Genomic DNA, 27,499 nt, shown 5'->3' with positions numbered 1-27,499 from the left:
CATTTGCTTCTTGAGTCAATATTTTCCCAGAAGCATTAGTGACAAAAGCAGCTGCATGTGTGGATGTCCCCTTCTGTTCCTTGGGTCTCCCCAGATGTGGATCACACACAGCCTCGGGAGAGGGGCTGTTCACTGCACATCTGAAGCACAATCACAAGTTGATTGGAATCTATGTTGTTCTTTCCAGCCAGTTCTTTGTAGTTTCTTCTTTAGGGATCTTTTTAAAGGCACCATTCATTGCCTTTTGATTGCTGTTCACAGTAAGCTGCCTGGCTGTGTCTGACAGTGCCCTTCCCCTGATTCCCCTTTTCTGTCTCAGCTCCCTCACCAAGCTGTATGTTCCTGTGAGTGTGCTCAGGTAGGACAACAGAATGAGCAGAAGATGACAAAAACGATCTCTTTAAAAATACTGATCCCCAAGTAGGGTAGTTCCTTGTAGAAACAACATGGGTGCTGTTAAAACCCAGGGGCAGGAGAAGCAGGCACTGGTTATCTGCTCTGTCCCTGCTCCAGGCAGGGCTGTCTCTGCAGACACAGGACAAGGACAGAAGGACCACAACCACCTCCACAGAGTTCTTGTTTTTGGAGGGCTTTGGCTGTCAGGCTCTGCTTCCTCTGCCTGAGGCTGGCTCCTGGTGTCACACCCAGCCAGGTGTTTGTCCCTGTCATTTTTCAGCTTGTACCTGTCCATCAGGCATATTTAGATGGCCCATGGCTGTGGAAAACTGCTGGATAGGGAATTTTCTCTTTTGCCTCTGCTTGCTGGAAGAAGAATTGGATGGCATTAAGAGGCTTCAACCTGCTAGAGGTTTGTTTCTGGGTTTCCTAATACACTGCTTATTAATGAGTTCATGTTCATCAAAGTCTGCTTTTTATATCTACTCCTATAGATGCTTGAAAATAAATGAAACTCAGTGATCAAATAAATGCTTCATTTTAACCTGAAAATAAATACATTATTTAAAAAATAATTTTACATGGAGCTTTCCATTATTCCCAGTGCTATTGTGAGAATTGGGCTGAAAGCCATACAGCTCCTTCCTTGCCAAAATGGGCCATAACCAAGTTTGTTTAGCAGGCTCTTCATGAGTCAGTCCTTACACTGAAAGCTCCTATCCTGTCACCTGCTTTTAAATGTTTCAAATGTAGGAAGGCTGCTGCAGGTGGTATCAGTAGTTTTACTGATCTGAGGCCTTGGGCAAATTCATTTGAATTGCTTTGAAACAGCATATTCAAAATTCAATAAAATAAGAGGGTGTGATGGTGCAGCTGCAGCATATCCCCTCCAGCTGGGTTAGCTGAGATGTTTCAAGGCCCTGGACTAGCAAAGCCTGGGTGTGATGTACAGATTATACAGAGAGCTGCCAGGGAAGAGGTTTTGGCAGGCTGGCTACAGCAATAGCCCCTGCCAGAAGACTTGGGAGTGAGTAACAGTGGCTTTCGTGCTACGTGGCATCTCTTGCTGGCTTTCCTAGACAGAAATTTGTTGGTGCAATAGTGGCAGCAGGCCAGGGGGAGGGGATTGCCTCAAGGGTAAAGGGATGGAATGTAGGAAAAACAATAAACCCGAAAAGCTCCAGTTGTTTTGAAAGCAACTGGCTATCCTGGATGCCTTGGTCTGGCTCCAAAAGGAACTGTTCTGTGGGCGGGCTTTGTTAAATTGCATTCAGAAATCATATTTGCCCTTGGGCAGATACCCTTGCTTTTATGCACACTAGGCAAGTCACATGCACTAAAATGGAATTCACATGGTGCTTTAGTCAAAAAGCTAATGTCACTCATCCTACCTTTTATGCATATCCAGTCCCCTGGTTCTTTATGCCCATTTAAATATGCAGAAGTGCTTTTTATTATTACACTGCCTGTAAAGGAGGGAGATATAGATATATAGGCCATGTAATTTATTGCAGTGTAGACTCTTCTCTGCATACGTTTTCATCTCATAAATTAAAATCCTGGGCATAAAGCTTTTTGGTCGGTGGGTTCCCATTTCCTCAGATTTCTGCTGTTAGACAGTGGAAGTAATTCCTTTATGTGCCGTGCATCCACGCTTTCCCAATGACTCCTCCAGCAGCAGTACAGGGCTTATCTTTGTGGCATTGTGATGCTGGTACCCCTGTGAGCATCACAGCGCTGGCACAACCAGCACAGTGCCCAGAGGTGAGATAATCAGAGGATGCACGCGGGGACGTTATTGGAGCGCCGTATCGTTGGACTGCACAGCGTGTCCCCCACGACTGAAAGGGCTACCATGAAATTTAATTTAGGGTTTTACAGACACATTTTGAATTGGAAATCTCTGTAATAACTTTCCCTTTGCTCAGCCTTTTAACTGTGAAATTCAGTCGGGGAGTTTTGAAGCAGCAGGTAGTGTCTCAGCACTCTAGAGGGATTTCGCCAGGATTCAGCTAAAGTGCTTGCAAGTGTCATTTCCATATTTAACTAATTTCAGTTTTTAATTAGCTCCATGTGAAAAATGAGAGTTCACGCTGAGCTAAGCTGTCAGCACAGAGGCTTGTTTCCTTTCTAGCCTCTCAGGACAATTACTGCAGCATCCCCTGGTTTTTTCAATGAGTGCTCAGCCCCTGCACGCTCCATCCCTCCATTGTTCCCTGCCAGGAGCTGGGGAGTGTGTTGTGTCTAGCTTGCTAAAACGGAGCAGAGAACTTCTGACAGTGTTTCAAATGCAGAATTGGCTCAGCACAGGTTCAGAGGACTGCAGAGGTGTGTCTGTGAAGCACAGGGCGCTCAGAGCTGGCTGGCACTGTGCAGGCAGTGCCCCTGTGCAGTGCCCGGAGCTTCCATCCATCCATCCATCCATCCATCCATCCATGCATCCATCCATCCATCCATCCCTCCATCCCTCCATCCATCCCTCCATCCCTCCATCCATCCCTCCATCCATCCATCCATCCATCCATCCATCCATCCATCCATCCATCCATCCATCCATCCATCCATCCATCCATCCCTCCATCCATCCATCCATCCCTCCATCCATCCATCCATCCATCCATCCATCCATCCATCCATCCATCATCCATCCATCCATCCATCCATCCATCCATCCATCCATCCATCCATCCATCCATCCTCCATCCATCCATCCCTCCATCCATCCCTCCATCCATCCATCCATCCATCCATCCCTGCTGGGCACTGCTCCTTCCAGCACCGTGCCACAGCAGCTCCTGCTTTGCCCTGGGGCTTCTGCAGCCCACTGAGAGCAGTGCACAGTCCCAAAGGCCTGGGGCCTCCTGGAGAAAAGAGCTGCCTTTGTGGAAAATCCACCATTTGGGATAGGATGGAAACTTGGAAATCCTGCACCTCAGCTCACGACTTACCTGTAAGGACCTGACCACAAATGTTAAAGCAGTTCTGGAGAGCAAAGTGAGAGGGGCAGTTCATGTAAACTCTGCAAAGACACAGGATGTGAACATATTCCTGAAATAATTTTATGAACTGATACCAATCCTGAGTTACATTTACATGCCAGTCATATTGTTATTATTTTTATTGTTATTTCTGAAAAAGTGCAGCCATTAAAATTTTTAAATCACATTTAAATGGGAAAATTGGTGTAGATGTTACCTCAGGGTTGGTTTTAAGTTGTTTGTGTTTTTTTAAACCTGTCCTGTAAGGTGAGATTTTTAAAGATTTATGAATAGGTTTGGTAGTATCTTCACTTCCATTTTGGTTTATATCCTAGCAAAACAGAGGTTGTGTGTATTTTATTCTTCACTAATTAGTATGGACAGCCACTTCCAGTAGGCAGAAACAGATTTTCTCTAGTAGACCATAAAATCAAATGCATCTTTTTCAAATCAGGATGGATGAGGGGAAAAAAATCTCAGCCGTGGTACTTTTTGTGTTCTTAATGTTCATAGTGAAAGAAGAAGGTAAATACATTGCAGAAACCTGTCAGATACAGTGACACTGAGGAGTTCCTAGTAATTTTTCTTTTAAGATGCTGAGGATCTGCTTTGATACCTGCTTTCAAGCTGAAGCAAATTCTTGAAGGGAAAAAAAAGGAAAATAAATATCATAGTGAAGAGTGAAGCTGAAATACTAGATAGATTTTCAATATAGTTTAGGTTTTGGGGTTTCTTTAAAATATAGTATTTACTGTTTCATCCATCAAGGAAAAAAATATATATAATCTTGGTTTGATTGCCAGCCAACTGGGTGTAACAGACATGAAGAAGTAGAGCTTGAGCGTTAGCAATGAAGTACCAGTGTGTCGTTCTAGCCACCATATATATATATATTATTTTTTTCCCCTTGTAGTTATCTTCTCTTTGAAGGATAATTCCTAGTTATTTTATTTGTATTACTAAGTGAAGTTGTTACATAAATTATGATTGTATTAATCATTTGACTTAACTCAGTTATGCCTTACGAAGGGCATGTGATTGAAGGCAAAGGTTTCTGAGGGTGTGTAATCTAGCTTGTATTTTATCTATGATGCTTTAATTAGTTGTATACAGTGATGAATGTGCTAATGCATTACAGCTCATGTCCAATTCACCCTGCAGTTTAAGCCATTGAGCTTTTGATGGGTTGTGTTGCTGTTGCCTGTAGAAAACACTGTTTTTTCAGGCACTGGTGTGATACTCACAGTCTCAAATACTTTCAGTGGAGTTCTGAAGTGAAGCTCTCTCCACTGAAGTCAGTGACAGTTTTGACCTTGGTTACAATGGGATTTTAACCAGCTCTAAATGAGGAGCATTCTGCATTGCTGACCTCAGACAGTGCAGAGGCTCCTGCAGCCCTTGGTATGCAAGACAGAAAGCTTCATTAAAGTGATCAGGTATCAGATGCTCCTACATTAAACTGGCATCATTTTTCTGTTGTGGACAGCAGCTCCATCTGTACAGTGATTTCTGCAATCTCTGCAGTGATTAGTTTTGGTATAACAACAAGATCAAATTGAGCTGGTCATAAAACCCCATCTTCTAAAAGGCAATTTGAGACATAAGAGATAAAGAAAATTAATAAAAATATTAATATTTAAGTGTATATTATGATGTTCCTTAGATTAATCAGGATGTAGGTGTCTAAATGAATAAAAATGTTTTCCATTATTGATGGTGCATGGTGCTTGGAGTGGACTTAGACCCTGGTGTGCTGTCGTGGTGTCTCTTGGGACCTGAGATGCACAGGCAAGCTCATGTTCCTGTACTGGCTGATGAAATTGTGAAACAGATGCTTTGGTGATGCAACTCATACTCATATATGAACACACACACACACAGGAATTCCTTGGGAAACGTCTACTGCTGCAGTCTGAGAACTTGCAACTCTGGCACTTCAAAGAGGGAGTGATCTGAAATGAAAATCCTGGCACCATGCAAAGCCCTTCACTGATTTCTCACGTGCTTCCATGTTGGTGTGATCACACAGAAATCCTGTCTTCACCTGCAGCTTGTATTCCCTTACCAGCTCTACACTTCTAGAGAAGGCACAGATGCCACAGGGCCAGATTTTAGTCTCTGAAAGCTATAAAATTTCGCTATAAAACTTGGTTTTCCTTTGAAGGCAACATGAGGAAGCTTCAGAATAAGACAGGTAAAAGATGGAAATAGTTATTGTAAACCCATTATGGGAAATCCTGTAAGGACAATGGAAAAAAATTCTCAAAAAAGGTAACTAAAATCCAATTCAATAATTGCTTATTTCTTCCCGAATTACCACTAAAACACAACCCACTCAAAGGAATATGAGTTGCAAGGCTGTAACTGATTGACTGTGTAAGATACTTATCAAATCTGTACATTTGATTTTCATAGGTTTCTATTCTGGCTCAGCAGGACGTCTAAATCACAATACATTTATAATGTCAGCCTTTCAAGAAAGTCTCAGTCTGCATAGATGTTAAATATAATCTGTACCTTCATGTCACTATCAAGATATGATTTAGGCTAGGTTTATATACACACCTTTTGAAGCACATTGTGAAAGAAATAAAAACAGCTTATAGTGTTGAAAATGAATTAGAGGCTTTGGGAGAAGAAATCATGTTTTCTTTTCATCTTTGGATTTATTTCCTCTTTGTAATGAACTTTTAACTCCAATAATTACTTTGCGTAGAGAGTAAAACCTTAAACTTTATCAGTCACACAGTGTTTTAAATTGTGATTTTATCAGGCGATTAAATTAAGCTATTCTGTATCATTTCTATTAAGAATATGCTTTATGATTAGAAATCCCACCTTTTTTGTTCTGTGGACAGAAATTTGGCCATTCGTAATAATGCAATTTGACTTCATTCAGTGTATGCAAAGGCGTAATAAAGGTAAAAGCTATTCTCTTAGCAGTGTGGCTAACTGCAACAGGTGGAGTCAAGGTCTGAATGGTTTGGAACAGTGAGATTATGAAAAATCTTGTTCAACATGTTTGTAGAAATTAGGGCAGTTGCAGTTTCAGAAGATGAACATAGTTGAATAAATGTTTGACATGATATCCCTTAGGTTTATGATCAGCGTTAAAAGCAAAGCAGTTATTTTAATTCCTGTAAGTTCAGGCCTCAGTGATTTTCAAGAGTATATTTGTGTCTATATTCCTTGAAACACCAGTCTCAAGTCTCATCTAGGTCCTTCCTCCTCTTGGAAACAGAATAAAGACAAGCTGGGTACTTTGTTCATGATAATGGTGTCTTTTAGGTGTGAAATTAAAATTGGATTCAATTTGCTTTGTATTAACATTGAATGCTCACAATTGCTTAAAAATAGAGCAAAATTGAGTTAAGAGCATCTCCTGCTCTTCTAAGCCTGTTTCAAAAGTGGCAGTATTTTGGCAAGGCTGGTAAAGTGGATATTGCATAATGTGATCTGGGACCCTCCAGGCTGAAAGATGCTGTATTGGGCAAATAAAAATAATATAGACACTTTTCTTATTAGTTACAGTCATCTAGTTCAGATGCAAGACCAAAAAGATTGCAGCCTTGACTCCTGAAATTGCCATGAGAAGTGAGTTCACGTTCCACAGTCTCAGGAACTGATTAATCGTGTGCCAGTTCTCTACGCTCTGCACAATCTAAGGCCTGTCATGAGAATAAATGAGCAGTGCATGCTATTCTGCTTCTCTTTTAAGGTCTTTGTCATGAGATTCCAGATTCTGAAGGCAGCACGCAGTGCTGTTACCCTTCTCGTGACAAAAAGATTGCTCAAAGTGGCACAAAATCAAAACATTTCAGCGAGGAGGACTGAGAGGAGCAAAGTCGAGGCCTGAGCCAGGGATCCTTTCTGTCCCACCACGGTGGGGACTGGAACAAACACCCAGCCAAGGTACAGCTCGTGTGCCTGGGCTGGAACTCTGCTGGCCTGGCTTTATCCTGGGAATTGGGTGCCAGATCTTCACATCCTCTGCTTCTCACCACCCCCAAAGGAGCTGCAAGTGTGTGTAAGCTTTTCTACTATTTTTGGAAGTAGAAAAACTGAAGATGGAATTGGAGGAATGAACTTTCAAAGCATTGCATGGCAGATAAAGCACACAAATCACATTACTCCTAATGGGATTTGTGGGTATATCTTTCATGCTGTGCTTTGAAAATCCATTCCATTCAGTTTATTGACGTGCACAGGGAAATAAATCAGTCAGCTTGGAGGGGGGTGATCAATTTGAAAAAAAAAAAAAACAAACTTTTTTTGGGTCCCTCTATTTCTTCTGTGTGAACACAGTGACAATGAAGCATCCTATAGCCCTTCTTCCATCTCCTTTTCAATCTTTAATAACATTTATTCAAAAGAAAGCAATTAATTCCTAGCAGAAGTTTTTCTGCTGCTGACAACAATACACTCACTCATAGATCCTTTCTGGTATTTCTATAAAACACTTCTTGGGCTGGATGCTTTAAAGCAAACATCTTGTTCCAAACAGTTTATTGTCTAAAAGAGTTTACATGCTGAGGGTGAAATTATGCCTAAGGATTTCTTTCTTGTGTTTAATACAGTGTGAAGTCAGCTCTCCTTTGCATTGTGTTTTCCAATGGCTCCTGCATTTCCCTGGGGAGCAGAAGGAGCACGGCAGGCGCTGAGCTCATCCCTCCTCTACAGCAAAAACTGTCCAAAGCTCAGGGTCTGCCTCCTCTCCCTTGCTTCATGTCCCAGAAATTTAGGTGCTGGAATTCACATTTCCTGTGTCGGTGTCCATAGGAATGCTGTGGGTTCAGAGAAGCCCAGAGCTGGGTCCTCTCTGCAGCAGTGAGGAGGACAGTGGTCTCGGGTTCTTGTGCCTGAGATTCAGTGCAAAGTGTCCTTTGCCCTTTGAAACATCTCGTGCCAGAAGCAGAAGAAGAGTCAGGAGTCACCATCTCAGGTTTTCCAAGGTTGTTTATTCTCTTTTATCTCACAGTTCTGTCTGTGCTCTGCCAAGGTTCCTGCTGCAGCAGAGAACTCGTGGTGACTCCCCCCTGGTTGGGAGGTCTCAATCCTTTTGTAACCATTCTTCTGACCCAACCATTGTCCACAACATATTCTCTATTTACAATTATTACAATTAATTGCCAATACCTATCACCTATCCTAACCATGCTAACCATGTCACCTCTACTCTAAACCAGTCTCTTGTGACCCAGCACTGCAGAAGATGAAGGGCAAGGACATGACGGAAGAACAGGTCCACGCCCTGATTCCCCCATCTTGGCTCTTCAGCCTCCATTCCAAAAAACCCCAAATTCTACTTTTTCACCCTGTGATAAACTAACTACTACTCATTTCACACTCTTGAGACTTGTAACTCCTCCTGGGCTCTGTGCCAAGGTTTCAAACTCCCCCTGTTCAGACTCCAGCCCCCACTGTAGAGGTTCCAAACCTCCTTCTCAGGTCCCAGACCCCTCTGCCGGGTCCCAGACCCTCCAGGGTGATCCAAAAGATGCCCTGGACTCCAACACAGCAGGAATGGCAGCCTGAGATTCCTTACACTGATTTTTTATAAGCAGTCCTCAGGGCTTTCCCCCTGAAGCCAGAAAATACACTTTCTGTTTCAAAAGTTACAAAATGTTGCCGTTGTTGTTATTATTTTAAGTATAAAACTATTCCAGATGTCAGGCACAATTAACAAGAGTATAAACCTGTGGCTGGGTAACATATAGAAGCTTGTATGTGGGTAACAATATGAGCTTAATTCAATTGATAGAGAAGTGGGAAAAAAACCATGCAGCAAGATATAAAAATACGCAGCAGTGCCATTATAGTTAATGGAATTTTCCATTTTCAGCATTGTAAACTGCAAAAAATGACTCTGAGAAGTGAGAGGTCTTGTTCAATGTTATGGGCAGGATAAATAAGACAGCAAAATGTTTTTTTATTTTGCTCTCTGGGTGTAATACAGGCAAGCCTATTGTTTTCTTGAAAATAGTGGTATCTGTAAATTCTTGAAGTTGTGGATTTTGATAATGCTTTATATGGAGTTCTCAAATGAACTTTTAATTTAAATTTATTACAGAAATGTTGTGCATAGCAAATAGCATACTGATGATTAAGATGAATTACTGAGAATGAATGACCTTGAAAGTAAGCCATGTATTTGTTGTTGAGTTTCAATGGTCACAGTCAATAAGCAGGAGATTTTGCATATATTTCACAAAAGAAGTGCTAAATTTACATCAAATGATCTACTTTTGAATTGCTACTTTAACCTTGCCTACAAACAATTGAATGGCCACAAGTAGAAGAGGAAATATAATCAGGAATATATCCAAATGTTTTATCGGAGCTCTTTAAGATTCTAGGTCCTTAATATTAAAACACAAGTCTTTAATATTAAAACACAATACCAGTACTTAGGGTATTTATTTACTTAAATACCCTAAGTACTGGTAGTCCAGACAATGATGCATTTTTAGCTGATCCTTGATCTCTGCTATCAACCCTGTAAAAGTTAAATCCTTATCTGCTGTGTCCCTGAAATCTCCCACAAAATATTTTGAAAATGCATCCCTCATAATCACAACTGACTCTGCTGTGCTATTAATTACAGTATTTACCATTGTACTGATAAACAACTACACTGGGTTAAGACACCTGCACAAAAGTTGTGGCGTGTCAGCAATTGCCATTTATGTACTGCATTCTCTGCCTAAAATCCTGCTGCTTCTAGGAAATGCTTTATGGCATGAAAATCCCAGGGGTTTGCCTGTGACAGTGGAACCAAACATTCCCTGGATTGCCAGGTGGACAGGCAGGGCCATGCTGCAGCAGCTTGTATCAAACACTTCAGGAAACACTGGCACTGGTGGACACACTCCTGATGCTGTGTATGTGTGGCTGCAGCTGTGTTGGGTGAGACACAATCCAAGTTATCCTTTCATTTGTCTCCAGCACCCAAAAATGGTTGTTTGTAAGAAGGACAAATCCTGCATGTACTTTGCCCTACTCATTCTCCAACCTCTAGGTCCTTTCTGAGAGGAGGGGTGGTAGCATAACAATATTCCTTGCTTTATTTACTCTTCCCATAATGATTCAATGTTTGACTTGAGATTATCATCTAACCCAAAATTTTCCTTCTGTTTGATATTCGTCAGCCCAGAAGTCATTATTTTATACATGCAGTTAAGATTACTCCTCTCCAGCATGTTTTATTTTACAGGTTTGAACTTCATCTGCCAGTTTCTGGCCCAGTTGCTCAGTTATTTTATGTCCTTGTGCAGTTCTCGGTCAGGCCTCTTCTTGAATAATGCATTATCAGCAGCAGACTGTGCCCCCTTCCCTGCATGGCCTGTTTTCTATGATAGAATTTGGACTTTTTAAACAAGTGCTTTAGACTTTCCTGCAGATAATATATCAAAAGTGGCAGATGTCCACCCAGCAAGCCATGTGGCTTTTGTTTTGTTTTAGAAAAAGGCGTGGGAATGTGATCAATTTCTGTGACATCTCTTGGATACCCTCAGGAGAACTCTGGCATCCTTGTCACAGTCACACGAGGTATTCAGGGAAGAATAGAAAGTTCTGACACTTCTGAATTTTAGGAGAGACGTCATTGTTTCTCTAGCAAGGAAAGGTGCTACTTGCTCACAATTGTTTATTTTAAGACTGCTCCTTTTAAGTAGCAAGACTCACATTCTTTGATTGTGATATTTGAAGCACATGTTTAATGGGTGGATTGCAGGTTATAGCTCCTGGAGACACGGTCCCTTTCTGCCAATAGCAGAATATGAAAGGGCAGGGATATAATTGTGAGCTTTCTTTGACACACCTTCCTCAGCCCTTGTCCAGGACTCCTGTGCCATCCCAGCTTCATCCTGACAGGGTTGTACTGCTCCTGCTGCAAACCTGGCTGAAGGCTGGCCAACAAAATTATCGAGCAGAGGACAGTGCCAGCCTCTGTAAATCATCTGTGATTTATTGAAATCCTTCTCTGGCATATGTGTTGCCAGGGCCAGTTTTTGTGGGAGAGGACTTTTACAGATTGTGCCCAGTGCTGACACACCTTGTACATGAAGGGACACGTGCAGGGCTGCCCATCCAACAAAGCCTCCCTGCCCTCTCTGCAGAGCCTGTGAATTGTAAGGCACATTAGCAAAGTATGGATCTCAACTGAGATTTAGTTCAGCAAATTCTGATCATTTGTGCATTTGTGAACTGTCTTTCAACCTCTTCAGATATGAGAGGAGCTGGGAAAGGCTTCTTTACTTCCCTTGTTACAGCAACCAAGAGTCCACACTCCCCACAGGGCCCTGAAAGCGCTGCTTAGAGTGAACTGGAGTGTTTGCAGCACTGTGCAAGTCCTTCCCATGCAGTTCCCCCATTGCTCTTTCCTGACTTTCAGCCCCCTGCTATTCCTGTCTCCGGCATCTCTTGAGGAGAGGTTGTCAGCTGTGATGGATTGTGCATTCCTTCTGTAATGGGGGCAAGTAACCACTGGGGAATAGGCCTGATGCACTCATTCCACTTGTGACTTGGGTTGAACTTGAACCTCTTCCTCCAGAGGAATCATAAAACTTTAAATTACTATGTTTCTGATCTTTTAAGTAACTATTATTTTATGAATAATAATTGAGATCAGTAAGATCAATTTCTGGTATTCCTCAAGTTCTGCTGCACAATCAAGAAGCAGTATCTAATAAAGGACCATGAGTCTCAGCTTAGTAAGATTTAATATAAGTAAGCATGCAATAATGTTTAATTATTTTTAAATTTTAGGGGAATACATTTATTCTTTTCAGATTGTTTGGATACCCGTCTATAGGCACCTAGAAGTGCAAAACACCAATTATCTTTTGTTTCATACAAACATTGTGGTGTGTTAAAACAATGTTCAGAGCATATGAAATAAAAAATAGATGTGTAGATAGGTCTTTGAATATAGATACTATGAAATTAATATTATGCTAAGATTTATTAGGTACTTTTTGTTTTATCATGTCTGTGATTCATTAGACCTGGCTTGGAAATTAATTTGATGTTGCTGAAAACTGCATAACAAATAGCAAGAGTTGCATCATCATTCACCTCATGAGTGGATGGAAGGGAAACTTTGAACATTTCTGCTTCTATATCACAATGGCCTTCAAACAGCAAATGTGCTTCCAGTGTACGTTTGTTCATGTTGTTGGTGATACAATGGAGTGATTTCTTGTTCATATGAAAAGAGGTTGTCCTGCCCCAGACAAACACTGGCTGTATCCTGACAAAGTGAAGTCGTGGTGTGATCGGTTCATTGTGGATGGCGTTAATTCAGGGGTCAATAGGCATGACTAGTTGGAAATTAAGCTATGGAAACATTGTTAATTCTGTTCAATGGTATGATCTTCCCATCTTTTGGAGCTGCTTAGGGAATACTGAATTTCCCAACACGCAAGCAGTGTGTATTTTACAGACCCTAACTGGGAAGCTGCAGTAGGAATGGGGGAAATGATGGCTCATAAGTCTGCATATTTCTCCCTTTAAGAAAGAATATCATCAAGTGAAGGGATAAGGGAAAATCCTCTGCTCTGCCTATTGGCAGACACTGAGCTGTACTGCTGGGAGATCTCCAGCTCACAAAGACACCAGAGATTTCTCCTTTTAAAAGTACAAGGTCAAGAGTGACAAGAGCACAAAGACAAGACAGAGGGCTTCCTGAGCTTGGAAATCATTGTCCTTTAAAGAAAACTCTAACTGGGGTGGGCAGTGGGCTCATGGCCAGAATGAGAGAAAACCAATGGAAGAGGAATGTGGGGACACTGCTGAGTTTAGAGAATCTCAAGATAGTTTGCATTAAGTTTCATCAATCTCCTGTGGATTTGTGTACCTTTTGGGACTTCTTAAAATAATACATGATTCACTCTAGCAACCTCTGTCTTATGTAAGACTTAGACTGATCCTTGGCAGCTCTGCCACCTGGAGTGATGAACCAGGTCTCTGCTTTTGTTCTTGCTGGGCATGCAGGTTTAGCTTCCAGGTGCTTTTGCTAGAGTGGGAGTGAGAGGCTGATTATTATTTTTGACCTAAATCTCAAAGGGTTTTCTTCAAAATTTATTATTTCTGAATTCTCATGGTTTAGAGAATATAAATACACTATTCTGAATTACTAGATGTTAGTGTTAAATGAACCCTATAAATTCTGACAAGCTCAGTGAAAATCAAGTATCAGAGAGAACTTTGAAAATATGCTTAAATGTTGAGGGGGGGAAGAAAACACACAAAAATAATATCTGTAAGTGCTCTGCAAAATATAACTTGTGGATACACAAATAATTGTTGGGAAAAAACCCACAAAGTTTCAAACTAGAAAAGAAAAGCAGAAAAACCAGCAAACAGGCACAAACTGACTAGCCCAAATTTCTCCTCTGAGACGCACTCAACTTCTGCGTGGATCCCCACATTTCTAATTAAACGGGCTTCTACTTATTCCTTTGCTGGAGGCATTTTGTTTGATTAACAGAACGAGAGGTTAATCATATAAATTTGCCATCTCACAGCGTTGTGAAGCAGCAGAGAGGAGGAATCTCCTTGTTCCCCTGCTCAGCCCTGCTCGGTGCACGCAGGCACGGAGCTTTCCCCTCCGGCCCCCCTGACACACTTTCCTGCACTCATTCCTGTGCAAGGGGAGCGTTCTGGTGTTGGTGGCTGCAGCTGCCCTAGTGGAAGTTTTTGGATCACCTCGTGGGGGTGTGAGCTGTGCAGGGGATTCTCAGTGTCCAGGAGGGATGGAGCAGACGTGCAAATCCCTGTTCTAATTGCTCCTACCTAACATGCATCCGTGATTAAAACACAGTTATTAATGAAACCATGGTGTGCTTGGAAGCAGATGGATCACAGGGGTTTTTTAATACCATGTTAATAAGATCTTTTATAATTCCTTGTCTGAATTTACCTGGTAATTATAAGGTAGCAACTATAATTTTCCTGGACAGACTATTAGTTATGATTTCTTTATCTCTTTGTTGTAAGGACTGGTTCACACTTGAAGCAGCAGGCTTTCATCTCTGCAAGTGACCTACATTTATGGTTACGCTCACAATAAAATAAAATACAACTGGCAACCTTGAATAGACACATGACAGTATAAAAACCAGAAGTCTAATTCTCCTCTGTGACTTGTTTGCATTGTGGGGCTTTGAAATTCTCTGAATCTTGATCCACTCTTGGCTTTTGGGGCTGGTGCAGCTGAATCAGGTGCCTGTGTAGGGTGTGGGCATTGCTGACAGCACAAACATGCCCCGGGCTGCTCCTCTGCTGTCCCAGCCCTGGCACAGCTGTCTGTGCCCACTGGAGCAGCTGGGATAAGCTGCACTTTGCTGGGGTCTGACCTTTGTGAATGATTTCTCAGTTTCATTTGCCATACCTAAAATAAATAAACAAACAAACAAATAAATAAATAAAATTGGTCGCTTGAGATTAGACTGAAAAAACCTTTTAAAATGTTTGTTTTGGCAAGACAAATAAGTTGTAATTGAATAAATCATTTGATCGTTCATAAATTTCTTGTGTTTTCCAAGGATTTGTAAACATTCTGGAGAAATAAATTTTGAGTAGTTTCTTTGCAAAAATGTCCTTTTCAGGTTCATGTCTGGTATTTAACATACCAGAGGCTTTAAGACATATTTTTGTTTGTTTTTGTGAGGTATTTTGATATAATAGAACCAAAATTTACAAATTCAGCATGACTATGAAATCTGGCAACTGCCTTCTTCACAGAAAATGTGTCCTGATTTTAGCTTCTATTCTTAGACATCTGCTTAGTCCATAGGATGTCCAGGGGAAGATGATGTAAGGAAAGATGTCTTGGTCCCCTGCTGCTTTTGTCAAAAATACACAGGTTAAACTCTGCATAGATTGTGCTGAGAGGTTTCCAGGGCTTGGGATAGATGGATTCTGGGGGTGGGGGGTGCTTTTTGTTTTCTTGGGGCTCAGGAATGCACATATGAATCAGTCACACCTGAAGGGATTCCCTGCATCCTGAGATCATCTGAGTGGTGATCATCCAGCACTGTAAATGGCACTTTCTGTGAGAAGTGTTTTGCCTCTCCTATCCCTAACATTTACTCTTTGAACACTTAGTGTGTGGCCACTGCTGGGCCGTTTGTGACCACTGTAACCACTTTGAATTGGATGCAAAATATCTGATAATCCTGAGTGGATCTGACACTGCAGAAGAGAGCAGTTCTAAGGGTGCCCATAACCAATTTTTTTTTTCCTGCCCACAAATTGGCAGTGAATACTCTCAAACACCTTCTGACATAACTGGAAATGCTGTTCTGTGTGGTATATAGGTTTACATACATCCTGTGTAAGCAGAAAGATGCAAAGAAAGGGGAAGAAGCAGCTTGCTGGGCTTTATCCCTCACCACTTTCTGTACTGAGAGTGCCATGGGGATAATGTGATGAGAGTGTGCAGGTAGCTGTGTTTATACAAGGTGAAGATGCACATAAATCCACTGGCTGAGTGATTCAGACCTGTCAAGCCTCATGCATTATGCACAGGACTTATTCAATTAGCCCTGCCACAGTGCCTATAACTCAGGCCTTGCGTGGGGCGTGCTTGGCCCTGCTCCCTGCTCAGCCCCGGCTCCAGGAGCAGCTGCACAGCCCCGACACAGCCACAGGGCCCTGGCCATCCCATCTCCTGGGGGATGGCTGGAGAGCATGGCTGGGAGCGGGCAAACCTGCCCTGCCCGGGGAGGGGCTTGGGGTCAAAAAGCTGTGAGCTGAAAGGATTGGCACAGCCCTGGGTTGGGGTAAAAAGCTGTGAGCTGAAAGGATTGGCACAGCCCTGGCTTGGGGTAAAAAGCTGTGAGCTGAAAGGATTGGCACAGCCCTGGGTTGAGGTAAAAAGCTGTGAGCTGAAAGGATTGGCACAGCCCTGGGTTGAGGTAAAAAGCTGTGAGCTGAAAGGATTGGCACAGCCCTGGGTTGGGGTAAAAAGCTGTGAGCTGAAAGGATTGGCACAGCCCTGGGTTGGGGTAAAAAGCTGTGAGCTGAAAGGATTGGCACAGCCCTGGCTTGGGGTAAAAAGCTGTGAGCTGAAAGGATTGGCACAGCCCTGGGTTGGGGTAAAAAGCTGTGAGCTGAAAGGATTGGCACAGCCCTGGCTTGGGGTAAAAAGCTGTGAGCTGAAAGGATTGGCACAGCCCTGGGTTGGGGTAAAAAGCTGTGAGCTGAAAGGATTGGCACAGCCCTGGGTTGGGGTAAAAAGCTGTGAGCTGAAAGGATTGGCACAGCCCTGGGTTGGGGTAAAAAGCTGTGAGCTGAAAGGGTTGGCACAGCCCTGGGTTGGGGTAAAAAGCTGTGAGCTGAAAGGATTGGCACAGCCCTGGGTTGGGGTAAAAAGCTGTGAGCTGAAAGGGTTGGCACAGCCCTGGGTTGGGGTAAAAAGCTGTGAGCTGAAAGGGTTGGCACAGCCCTGGGTGGGGCAGGGAGGCTCAATCCACAAAAGGAAGATGGAGGCTCTAGAACGGCTTCACAGCAATAGAGAGCAGGGGTAGGTTGGGTGCTGGGAAGAAATTCATCCCTGTGAGAGTGGTGAGGCCCTGGCACGGGCTGCCCAGTTCATCTGGGGATGCCCCAGCCCTGGAAGTGTTCAAGGTGAGGTTGGACACGGCTTGGAGCAGCCCGATGTAGTGGGAGGTGTCCCTGCCCATGGCAGGGGATTGGATCTGGATGATCTTTCAGTTTGCTTTCAGCCCAAACCATTCTGTGCTTCTATTACTCTAATTTAAATAAGTTGTACTAAACACAAAATAATTGCATTACCAAGTCACTACTTCACATAGGGCTAAAGCCAATTTTATAATCAACATATAAATTACCACCTATAATTTAAACCCGGCGCTGGTACTCGCAGCAAGTGCTTTGTCTCCCGAGATGTGTCCCCCGCACTGAGTCGGGAAAGCGGCTGGTGGTGCCCGGGTGTGCCCAGGGTCGTGAGCATCCTGCCTTTTGTATTTGGGTGCCAGACAGACGCGTGTGCATCACCGGGCTCGCTGTTGTTTATCCGGCGTTTCGCGGGGCCGGGCGGGGGGAGCGGGGCGGTTCGGTGCCGCTGTTGCCGGTTCTCTCGGCATCCCTGGCGGGGCGGTGTGTCCGGGCTGACGCTGTGTGTGTCCCTGTGTCCGCAGCCATGCATCTCCTGGGGCTCAACTGGCAGCTGCAGCCGGCCGAGGCTCCGACCTTCAACAACGGGCTGCGCCCGCCCGAGGACGGCCCGCCCGCGCCGCCTGCCGGCAGAGGTGGGTCCGCGCCGCGCCCCCACCGGCCCGGCCCGAGGCCGCGGGCCGCCACAGCGCCCCGAAACGCCCCAAAACGCCCCAAAATGCCATCAAACCGCCCCAAAACACCCCAAAAATGCCTCCTGAACCGCCCCAAAACGCCCCAAAATGCCTCCTGAGCCGCCCCAAAACGCCACATGAACCCCACCTGAACCGCCACAAAACGCCACATGAACCGCCACAGGCCGCCCCAAATGCCCCAAAATGCCCCAAAATGCCTCCTGAGCCGCCCCAAAGCCCCCAAAAACGCCACCTGAAGCACCACAGACCACCCCAAACGCCCCAAAATGCCTCCTGAACCACCCCAAAACACCACGTGAACCACCCAAACCCGCCACCTGAACCACCACAGACCACCCCAAAACGCCACCTGAACCGCCAAAAATTGCCCCAAAACGCCACCTGAACCGCCCCAAAACGCCACTTGAACTGACAAAAATTGCCCAAAAACACTACCTAAAAAGCCCCAAAATGTTACCTGAGCCGCCCCAAACAGCCACATAAACTGCCCCAAAATGCCACCAAATGCCTACAAATGGCCGTAAAACACTGCCAAACGCCCCCAAATGCCCCAAACTGCCCCAAAACACCACCAAACGCCCACAAACCGCCCCAAAATGCTGCTGAACACCCCAAGGTGCTGCCCAGGGTGTCCCTGACCGCCGGTCCCAGCCCCGGCTGGCCGCGTGCCCGGTGCTGGTGTCACACCGTGCGGTTCTGGTGCATCGCTGATGGAGCCGTGCTCCCGCAGACCCTGGGGAAGCACCACAGAGGGGTACTGGGTCTGCTGGCCTCGTGTCCTTCCTCTGGGTATAGCTTAGAGAGCTCAGAGCAAGAGGAGACTGAGGGAGTTCAGCTTGGAGAGGTGGCTGAGAGGGGAGCTCGTTGATTGTGTGAATATCTGCAGGGGGCTCAGGGCATGGACCGGGCTGTTCACCATCCAGCCAGCAGAGCAGGGGGCAGCGGGCACGAGCTGATGCCCAGGAAGCTCCACTGAGCGTGAGGCAGAGCTCCTGTGCAGTGACCAAGCACTGCATCATAGTGTCCCAGTCTCCTCACTGGGGGTGTTCCAGAACTTTCAGGACACAATCCTGTGCCCTGGGATGAGCCTGCTGGAGCAGGGGGCTTGGACCCCGTGACCCGCTGTGATCCTTTCCAGCCTGACCCGCTCTGGGGTTCTGTGAAAAGCTTTGTTTAGTACAAGTGCCTTGTAGTGCCTGAGAGAAGTGAAGAACTGGCCTGCAGCCAGAACCACATCCCTGGTTCTTCTCTCAGGTGAATTCTAATAGCAGACACCAAGGACAGCAGAATTTGACCCATGGTAAACAGTCTGTCCTGTGATATTAACGTGAAAAATTAGACAACAAATGGTTTTCTTTTTCTCTTAGAGAAAAACTGCGTTCCAGAGTAGGATGACAAAGACATGGCAGTGGAAAGAAAAAAATAAGTAAACCCTAGAACCAGAAATACTTCCTTAAGCTGGGAAAACACGTGTTAAAAACACAGAGAAGTTACATGTCACAGAAAGGATTTTAATCATTTAAATGGAATGCTTTTTACTAGTGAGGCTCAGGGGTTTTCTTTGCTGCATCCCAGTAAGGTTTTCTCTGGTTATTATAAGAATTGTGGGGAGAAGGCAGAACAGAATGATACAATTAAACAAAGCACCTCCCATTCTTTACTGTGCTGGGATGGTGGATGGCATGACTGGAACAGGAGTCTGAGCACTTGATTTTTGCCAGGTGAAGAGTTCTGTTCAGAGCACTGTCCTGCACTCAGGACCTGTGGTTCACGTTAAACTTGGTGATTCCCAAAGCAAATGTTAGAGGCAAATGCTGACACAGGATACTTGTATTGGGAAAACAGTTGAAATAGAGCTGGGAAAGGAAACTGAGTTGTTCTTTTATGAGCTTGATCATTTTATGGATTTGCTTCTGTTTTCAGTCGATGGTGCTGCTGCTGCACCTCAGCTTCTCCATGTTTTCCATGGAGGGTCTAGTTTTGACTTCCTCCTTGTCATGAAATCCTACATCCTGATGGTGCCAAAACCCTGCAAATTTTTAGACAAGTGTTCATTGCTTCGGCTTTCATCTCTGACTGGCTGTAGGTCAGAGGGCATGGGCAGCACATCCCTAAGTGCAAGGCAGGATGTTTGCGTTGCTGCTGAGCTGCCTCCAGGTTGTGCACAGGTGAGAGACCCTGTGGTTTTGGGCAGGAACCTAGCGAGCTCAGGTCGGCAATTATGGTCATTTAGCAGACAACTGCAGAGCTTTAACACCTCTCCCAATTCCCTCCCTGCAGCTTCTTGTTGCCATCTCTGTGCAAATATAGGGCAGCAGGACTGCAGAATTGGAATGTGCTCATGTGCCTGGGGCACTTCGGAGCAAATTCTGGCAGTTTATCCCAGCCCCACTCTAATTAGCTTTGCACATTTGAAGAGGCTGAGATGCTGTTTTGGGAGTGGTAACCTCCTGTAGGGGAGACAAGGAGACAGAACTGCTGGTTGTGTCTTAAATTGCTGCAGTTAGCTTTCCTCAGAGCATGCTGGAAAAGTTTGCTTGTTCTTCTGACATTTTGTAGAAGGTTGCTGAAATGCTGCTAATGTGGGGGAAGGAGGAAGAACAATATTTAAGCAAGAAATCTTCCACAGTGGAATAAAATGAATGACAGGTTTGGATGAACACAAGAGATATCGAAAAGACAAATTCTTAGAGCTGGGAAGGGTGAAAAGTTTTTCTACCTCACCTTTCTTTTTATTATGTCAAAGTTAATATTGCTATCCCAGCAGTTTTTAGGAAAGCTTCTGACAGCTTTTAACACAACAACCATTTCAGGGCTCTGGCTGTGGAGAGTGACCTTTCTATAATTGACATAACTCAGGATGAAGCCATTCTTTTCAAAACATGGGTCTCCCAAAGAAACCTTTAACCCCTAGTCTGAGAAGGGCCACTTAAACACAAGCTGTGCCTACTCAGCAAGCAAAGCATTTTAAAGTAGAGCAATTTAAAAGGAGGAAAAAAAAAAAAAAGAAGTCAGGTATTCAATTTGATCTGCCTGTTCCTTATTAAGAGACTAAATTCTGGTAGGAAATAATAAAACTGCAATTTAAGAGGCATGTAAATTACTTTATTACTGCATTTTTCCTATCTGAATGAAAACAAAATTCACTATTAAGATAACACAGTTTCAGGTTTTTTGTAATTACACACTACATCTCACTAATAGTGGGTATGTCTGAAAGGAGGAGGAAAGTGCAATGGGCAGAAAAATCCTCAGGGCTGCCTTAAAACTGCAAGTGAAGTCCACCGTGCTGGGAAAGTTGTGTTCAACTAGGGATTTAAATTAGGAGACAAAAGTTCCTTTCTTAAAACAGATCATAAGGCAGTATCCCTTCATAGAGCATAAAACCCTAAAAATTGATACTGCCTTGGAATTTCTACTGGGATCAGATAGATTGTAATGACATTTAAAAAGCTTTCTGAGAGAAGCACATTCCTCTCTTATGTATGTTGCATAAGGATAATGTTAGAATTTGGGTGTAATAAATCTCAATTAAGGGAAAAAGTGGGGGGAAAAGAAAAGAGGCATGCTTGGGAATAATTGCTTTTTCAAAAAGAAACAAAATAGATGACCTTATGGGGTTTATCTGTTAAATTCTGTTAATCTATGCCAAAAGTTTTCTGCATTTAAAATTATGTGGTGGGCTAGACACACATTTCCATAAAATCTGTGACTATATGCTGTTTCCTTTCTAATTGACAGAATATACCATAAATCCAATTTTAACCATTTCAGAGGACATCTAAGATAACCTACAATATATGTGGAAATATCCAAACTAACCCCCGCTGAAAACCCATATAAAGAATGCTTTGGTGTCAATTTTTTTGTTTAGGACATTTTGTCTTTGATGTGCTCACAAATTTAGCAAATTTTCTAGTAATTCAAAATTGACTTAGGTTTTTTTTCTTGATTGTTTGCTACAGTAATGTTCTAGAAAGCTGCAAAACACTGGAAGAGATTGTGATCCCTGATTCTAGAACCTCCCATTTTAGAAGACACCAAAAGTAATTGTGGACAGTTGTGGAAAGATCACTTTAGGTACAATAAATAGACTGACTAACCTGCAAAAGTTGATATGAATTTGTGTTTTGACACTCAATCCTGGATCTGCTTCTCTTTGGATGAACCAACCTGATCCAAGTTCATGCTCAGTTTGAGGTCTTTCACAAAGTCTGCTGCAGTGTCTGTGGATTTCAGAAAGACGTTTTCAAAAATATTACAGTTATTAAATGTTAAAGTACTGATATCTGATAGCTCCAGATAAATAATAGTATAATAAATAAATATATTATATGTATTTTATTATGATAAATAAGTACTGATAGTTCCAGATATCAAATTCAAAATTGCAAATATCATGTCAATAACAAAACGAAGAACGTTTTAATTAGCTGTTAAATTCGGCACGGTCTCACTGGAGATGAGAGAGAGGAGGAACAGATTTCTCCTGATGTAGCAGAAGCTGTCCTTGGGTGGCTGTGGAAGGCTGAGCTCAGCAGTACCGTGGAGCTGCACAGGTCTCCAGCTCTCTCCGAGTGATGCCGAGAGCTCTGCCAGATGCTGCAGCTGGAGTCACGTTTTGGTTTGCACAGATTGCTCGCTCCTAGGTAGGGTGTTTTATTAGCAATGCAGCACACAGGCAGTGCTGAGGAGTGAATCCTGGAGCGGGAGGCTGTGCCGTGCTGGCAGAGGGATGAGCTGGGTTAGGGTGCAAACAGCAGCTCCCTCCCCGCTGCCCGAGGCAGCCGAGCCACCCCCGGCTGCTGCTGAACACGGCCGGGCTCGGGGCAAGGACTCGGCAGCACTGCAGGGAACTCCTTGTGGTCTTGTAAGAGATCAGCTCATCCCTCATTAACAATGTAAACAACACGAATCTCTCGGTTTCTGCTATTTCCTGTCAGATGCTCTGAAACCGACGATCAAAATGTAGTAACAGTCAATGTGTTTTAAATGTCACTTCTGTTGCCTTCACTCAGCTTAATCAAGACAAGCCATCATTTTCCAGGTGGATTAATCTTATTGAGTGGTTACGTGGCTAATGTAGCTCTTAATTAGCATGTTAGCAAGCAGAACTATTAAGATGGAGGCTATGAAGGTTTGCACATGTGGTCTGAAAACACACCAGACTCAAGGGCTGTCTCAGAAAAGCAAAGGATTTGGCTAAATTCAGCAGAAGAGGGGTTTTAGATTTGTGGGTGTGTTAATGGTGATAGGATGAGTTGCTCTGTTCAAAGTTAGGTGGTGAAGTTTGGTATATGCCATCAGAGATGTTTGTTGTCCTGATTTAGAAATCCATACTAGTATGTATTTGCTCTTTGTGAAATGCAGTGAACCAATAGATCTTAATTTTATTTCAGTTATAATTTGCTTTCGATTCTGAAAGCAGTGACTCCTGTGAAGCCGTGCTCACATGAATGTGAAGACGTGGCTAAATTTTCAGGTGTATTACATGTGTCATATTTTACTAAAAGCAAACGGCTTCATTTCACTGCCACATTTGTTGGCTGCAGCTGAGCCAGAGCTGGGATCTTATGCAGTCACTCCCTTTGAATATTTTCTTTCCTCTTGCCACGATAGAAATTTAGGATGCTGAGCAGACAACCTGAGGTTTTGGTTTTGTACCAGAAGCTCTTTTCCTGGGCTTCTGAAAGCTCATACACTCAGAAGCTTCCTTCCTTCTTAATTCCCCAAACAGAGCTCACTGGTAGCTCAGCATCTGCAGCAGAGCTGAAGTTCAAATGTGCCACAGCAGCTCCTCCAGACAAACTCTCATTGCCTGCCTTTTTAGCTCATTGCAGCTGAGGGAATTTGTTTTGCAGTAGCAGTCAATCTATTGTACACATTCCAGAAATAATCTGTTCTCACCTGAGTCCTAGGGCACTTAGGTGAGAGGAGATAATTTGAAGTGTAAGTTCATATAGGGAGTTGTCAGTTTGGTAACAGTGCATAGCACTGATTTTTCCACTGAAGAGATTTGTATAGAAAAGACATTTTCTACTTTATTTTATTTGCCTTTCTGGAACAATAAGACATGTCTGGTCATATAAGTAGCAAATTTACCTAAGGAAAAAAAGTTAAACTATCGTGGAGAACCATAGTAATTCTCACACGGTCTTTTTTGGCAAAAAGTCAGTGGAGTCTATTTTTATATTGAATGGTTTCCTTTACACAGATGTACCATAAATTTCTTCAGAATTCCAACCCATCTGTGAAAATCCCTGGCTATATAAAAAGAATAACAGAAAAATAAGCTAGATAAAAAGGTAAGGTAAACTATGTCTGTAGCAGTGATTTATAAGAAATATAGAATTACAGGAAAAGAAGGTAAAGAGAATTTAACCAACCCTGCTGGGATTTATTCCTTGTATTTAATTTGAGGTTCTCCACATTGGTAGTTCATTTCTGATCCATTGGAATGGTTATGAAGCTAGATATTTTTCAAGAGTGCTATCAAGATGCAATTTTCAGTCATCCCCACGACAGAGGCACACAGTCACAGGACTGGAGTTAATTGCTGTTTAAATGTGATGTCTGTGGTGTGACACTGCTGGTAGCCAGAATTCATTTTTATTTTTAATTTTAGCTACAGTGTAGGATACTGTAGTTATAAATAATCAAGTGTATCTGGTTTCAGTGTAAATACAGCTCTGCCTCCACAGCTGACACTGCTTGACATCAGTTAAATTAAAGGCTGACTGGGCATGTCCCATCCACTGCCACCTTGAATCTGACCTCCAGCTCACAGATGAGACCTGCTGACAACTTAGCAGGGGGAGTTTGCATTGCTGTTGTCATGGATTGCCTGTCTGATAGCTTCAAAGGCAAATACACTTGAATGCTAAAACAGTCTTTTCAAATGTATATGCCAAAATAGTAATTCAGCTGGGTAAATAAAACAGCGGTTTAAATGAATAAGTGTTATTTAGTTGATGAATATATGTTTGACTGAGTGATTGAAATGGCTCCCCTGGGTAAGATGAAGAAGTATGCTTTTAAAACTCTTTTGTAGATGTTTATAGAGAGAAAATGACAGGGAAAAAAAATCAAGTATCTATGGGGTTATGAGATAAACATGGAACTTTACAACACTTTACAACAGTCACCCACAACAGAGAGAATGATCTTGGGATTCATTTGTTCACAGCAGTATGAGTGGTTTGGGTTAGTCTTTCTTCACAGATTTGTCAGTTTGTCACATCTGTAACTTCACTTAAATGCAGTTGATGCTGTCTGAATGTGATCTGCAGTGGTCCATCAAAGAGAAAAGCTTCTAAAAATAGCTGGAGGGGAGTGAGTCAGGTGGCAAGATACATTCTCTGCATTAGGAGGTGAGGACTGAAGGGAGCTATAAAAAAGTTTGAGTCTCTAGTGACAGGGTTTGCCAGTGGAGCTGTCAGTGCAGAAAAAGGCATTGCAAAGACCAAAGCTAGGATGATGGTCTGCTTTTCAGGTTAAAATAAAAATAAACTTTAGCCTATTAACTAAGGTAGATTCAGTGGTCATACCTACTTTGCATTTCCTCTCTGTATTTATATCCTGGGGAGGAAGGAACATGAAGAGGCCAGTGCTGAGACACCTCCTGTAATATTTATATTTACTGCTCTGCCTTCCTCATCTTCAAGGTGAGAATTGTTAATAATTCTGTCACTGTTAATAATTCTGTTTTACAAACAGGCATCTGAGAGCAGCAAGATCATGACCAGCCCATGTGCACTGGCAGTGTCAGGGCAAGGAGCAGAACCAAGATACTGTCACTGGTTTTGTGTCTCACACAAGCAAGGGTAACTTGGGAGGAATTTATGAGAGCATGATTCAATAATGCAGAATCTTTAGAATTTATTGATATCTTGTTGGACTGCAGACTTTATAAGTTGTTAGCTAAGCTTGCAAATATGGAGCCTAGATTTTAGTATAACTTCATGCATTTCTAAATGTTGTTATTACAGCATAGTAATGTAGCTCTGTAAAAACAGGATGTCATGAATTAAACTCTTAAAAGCAAAAGGAAAGGATCCTTTCAGCATGCCAGAGGTGAGGCAGCAGCTGTTCCTTGCAGATGTGGCACAGGCTGGGTGTAGAGCATGCTGCACTACAGAAATACAGACTGAAAAGAGTCACCCTTCTGCCCCATTCTTTGCTGCAGATTAAATATATCTCAAACACTTGTGAGAGCTGATCATCTAACCTGCTCTTAGAATCCTCTGCTGTGGTGAACCCCTGTCACAGTTCCCTTCCCAGGGAGATTTTCTAAGATGTTCCAGGAGGAGTGGTTTGGAGAGATAGAAACCAGGTCATTGGTGCTGTAGAGCAAAAGCACATCTGTGGGGGATGCTTCCAGGGTTAATATCAAACTGAACAGAATCTTTTCAGTGTTAGGAACCTGAACCATGTCTCTAGACTCAGTAATAACTACAAATTCAATTGTCTTATCTGCAGTTTCCACCCATTTTTATTTCACCATGATAACTTCAACATTTTGATGAGAAATACAAATGAGTGGTCTTCTTCTAGTGATCTTTTTGGGGAAAGTCTGACATCCAACATAGTTTTGTACCTTTGCATGCTGAAGTAGGATGAAGGTAACTCTGGTTCTCCTGATGGCTGGAATTTTATCATTTTAGCTTAATAGATGTATTTGAGGATCCTTGAGTCCTGAAAAATGCCCTTTCCCAGAGAGAAAGACAAAGCAGAATTTTGGATATCCAAAGGAAGCTGAGGTTTAATTTATCCAGAAATACTAAAACTTGATCCTCCACTAGATTTAAATGTATTTACAAAGTTACAACTCTAGAGAATATGTACAAAATTAGCAAACACCATTGAAAGTTCTGGAGTTGCTTTAATAGCCAGTGAAACTGTAACTGCCAGCAGAGACCATTGTGGCCTTACCATTCACATGCTCCATACATTTTCTGCGCTGGATAAAAATAATTCCTGGAAACAGCTTTTTCTTTGACTGGTTGGGTGTGGATATATTGCTCTGAAGAACAATGTTCTTTAGAGTCAAGGAGGTTTTTGCAGGTTAGATACAGTTGATATTCATTAAAGAATGCTCAGTCTATTTCAAAAGAAATGATTTACAGCATGCTTTTTAAGAGTATTGAAAAAATATTCATCCTTTATTACCATGTGTTGGAATTGTGAAGTAAATGTAATGTTCTCAAAGGAGGGGAAGGTGCCTGCAGTCTTTTGCTGACTTCCCAGCTCTGCCACTGATTCCAGCATAACCTGCCACAGGTGATTTTTGGTGTGTTCTCTGCCCCTCGTTTTCCTCTCCACATGGATGGGCAAGAACTAATTTAAATTCTAGTGAGATGGTGCCTGCCTTCATTGAGATAGGAACCCTGAGAGATCCTCTGCTGCAGCAATCCATTAGAAATGCAATCTGTAGTTTCCATGAAGCAGGACGTGTTTGGATCTGGTTGCTCTCTGTGCTTCTGGTGGCTCTAAGGGCACATTGCTTGACACTCTCAGCCATTTCCCTTTCTTTGTAGCCTCTGATTGCAGCTTCTTCTGCTTTCTCTTTCTTTGTTAGTGCTGTGATGTTATTGTAGACCGATTAACATAGAAAATGAAAAAAACAAACAAGTTGCCAAAAACTGTGTAGCAGTTGGTATTCAAAGCATTCTTTTACCATTTCAAAACACTGCCAACATGGTATCTGTTTCATTATGTACAAGTGTAAGTGCTGCTAACATAGATAATTTAGAATCTATAATTGAAACCGTGCTTTTGCAGCTCTCTCAA

At 42.9% G+C, this 27,499-nt stretch overlaps 1 protein-coding gene across 1 annotated transcript in view; it reads left to right on the top strand.

Moving 5' to 3' along the window:
• Window positions 1–27,499, top strand: part of TENM2 (teneurin transmembrane protein 2) — a 295,035-nt gene that overhangs the window by 151,351 nt on the left and 116,185 nt on the right. Inside the window, exon 5 of the mRNA XM_063413915.1 lies at window positions 17,540–17,650. Within this exon, the coding sequence (XP_063269985.1) occupies window positions 17,540–17,650 (111 nt within the window). The remainder of the gene's footprint in view (window positions 1–17,539; window positions 17,651–27,499) is intronic.

This window comes from Prinia subflava, chromosome 16 (assembly GCF_021018805.1).
Source record: "Prinia subflava isolate CZ2003 ecotype Zambia chromosome 16, Cam_Psub_1.2, whole genome shotgun sequence".
Lineage (NCBI taxonomy): Eukaryota > Metazoa > Chordata > Aves > Passeriformes > Cisticolidae > Prinia > Prinia subflava.
Note: the sequence above shows the minus strand (reverse complement) of the source record. Positions and strands in the feature narration are given on the sequence as shown.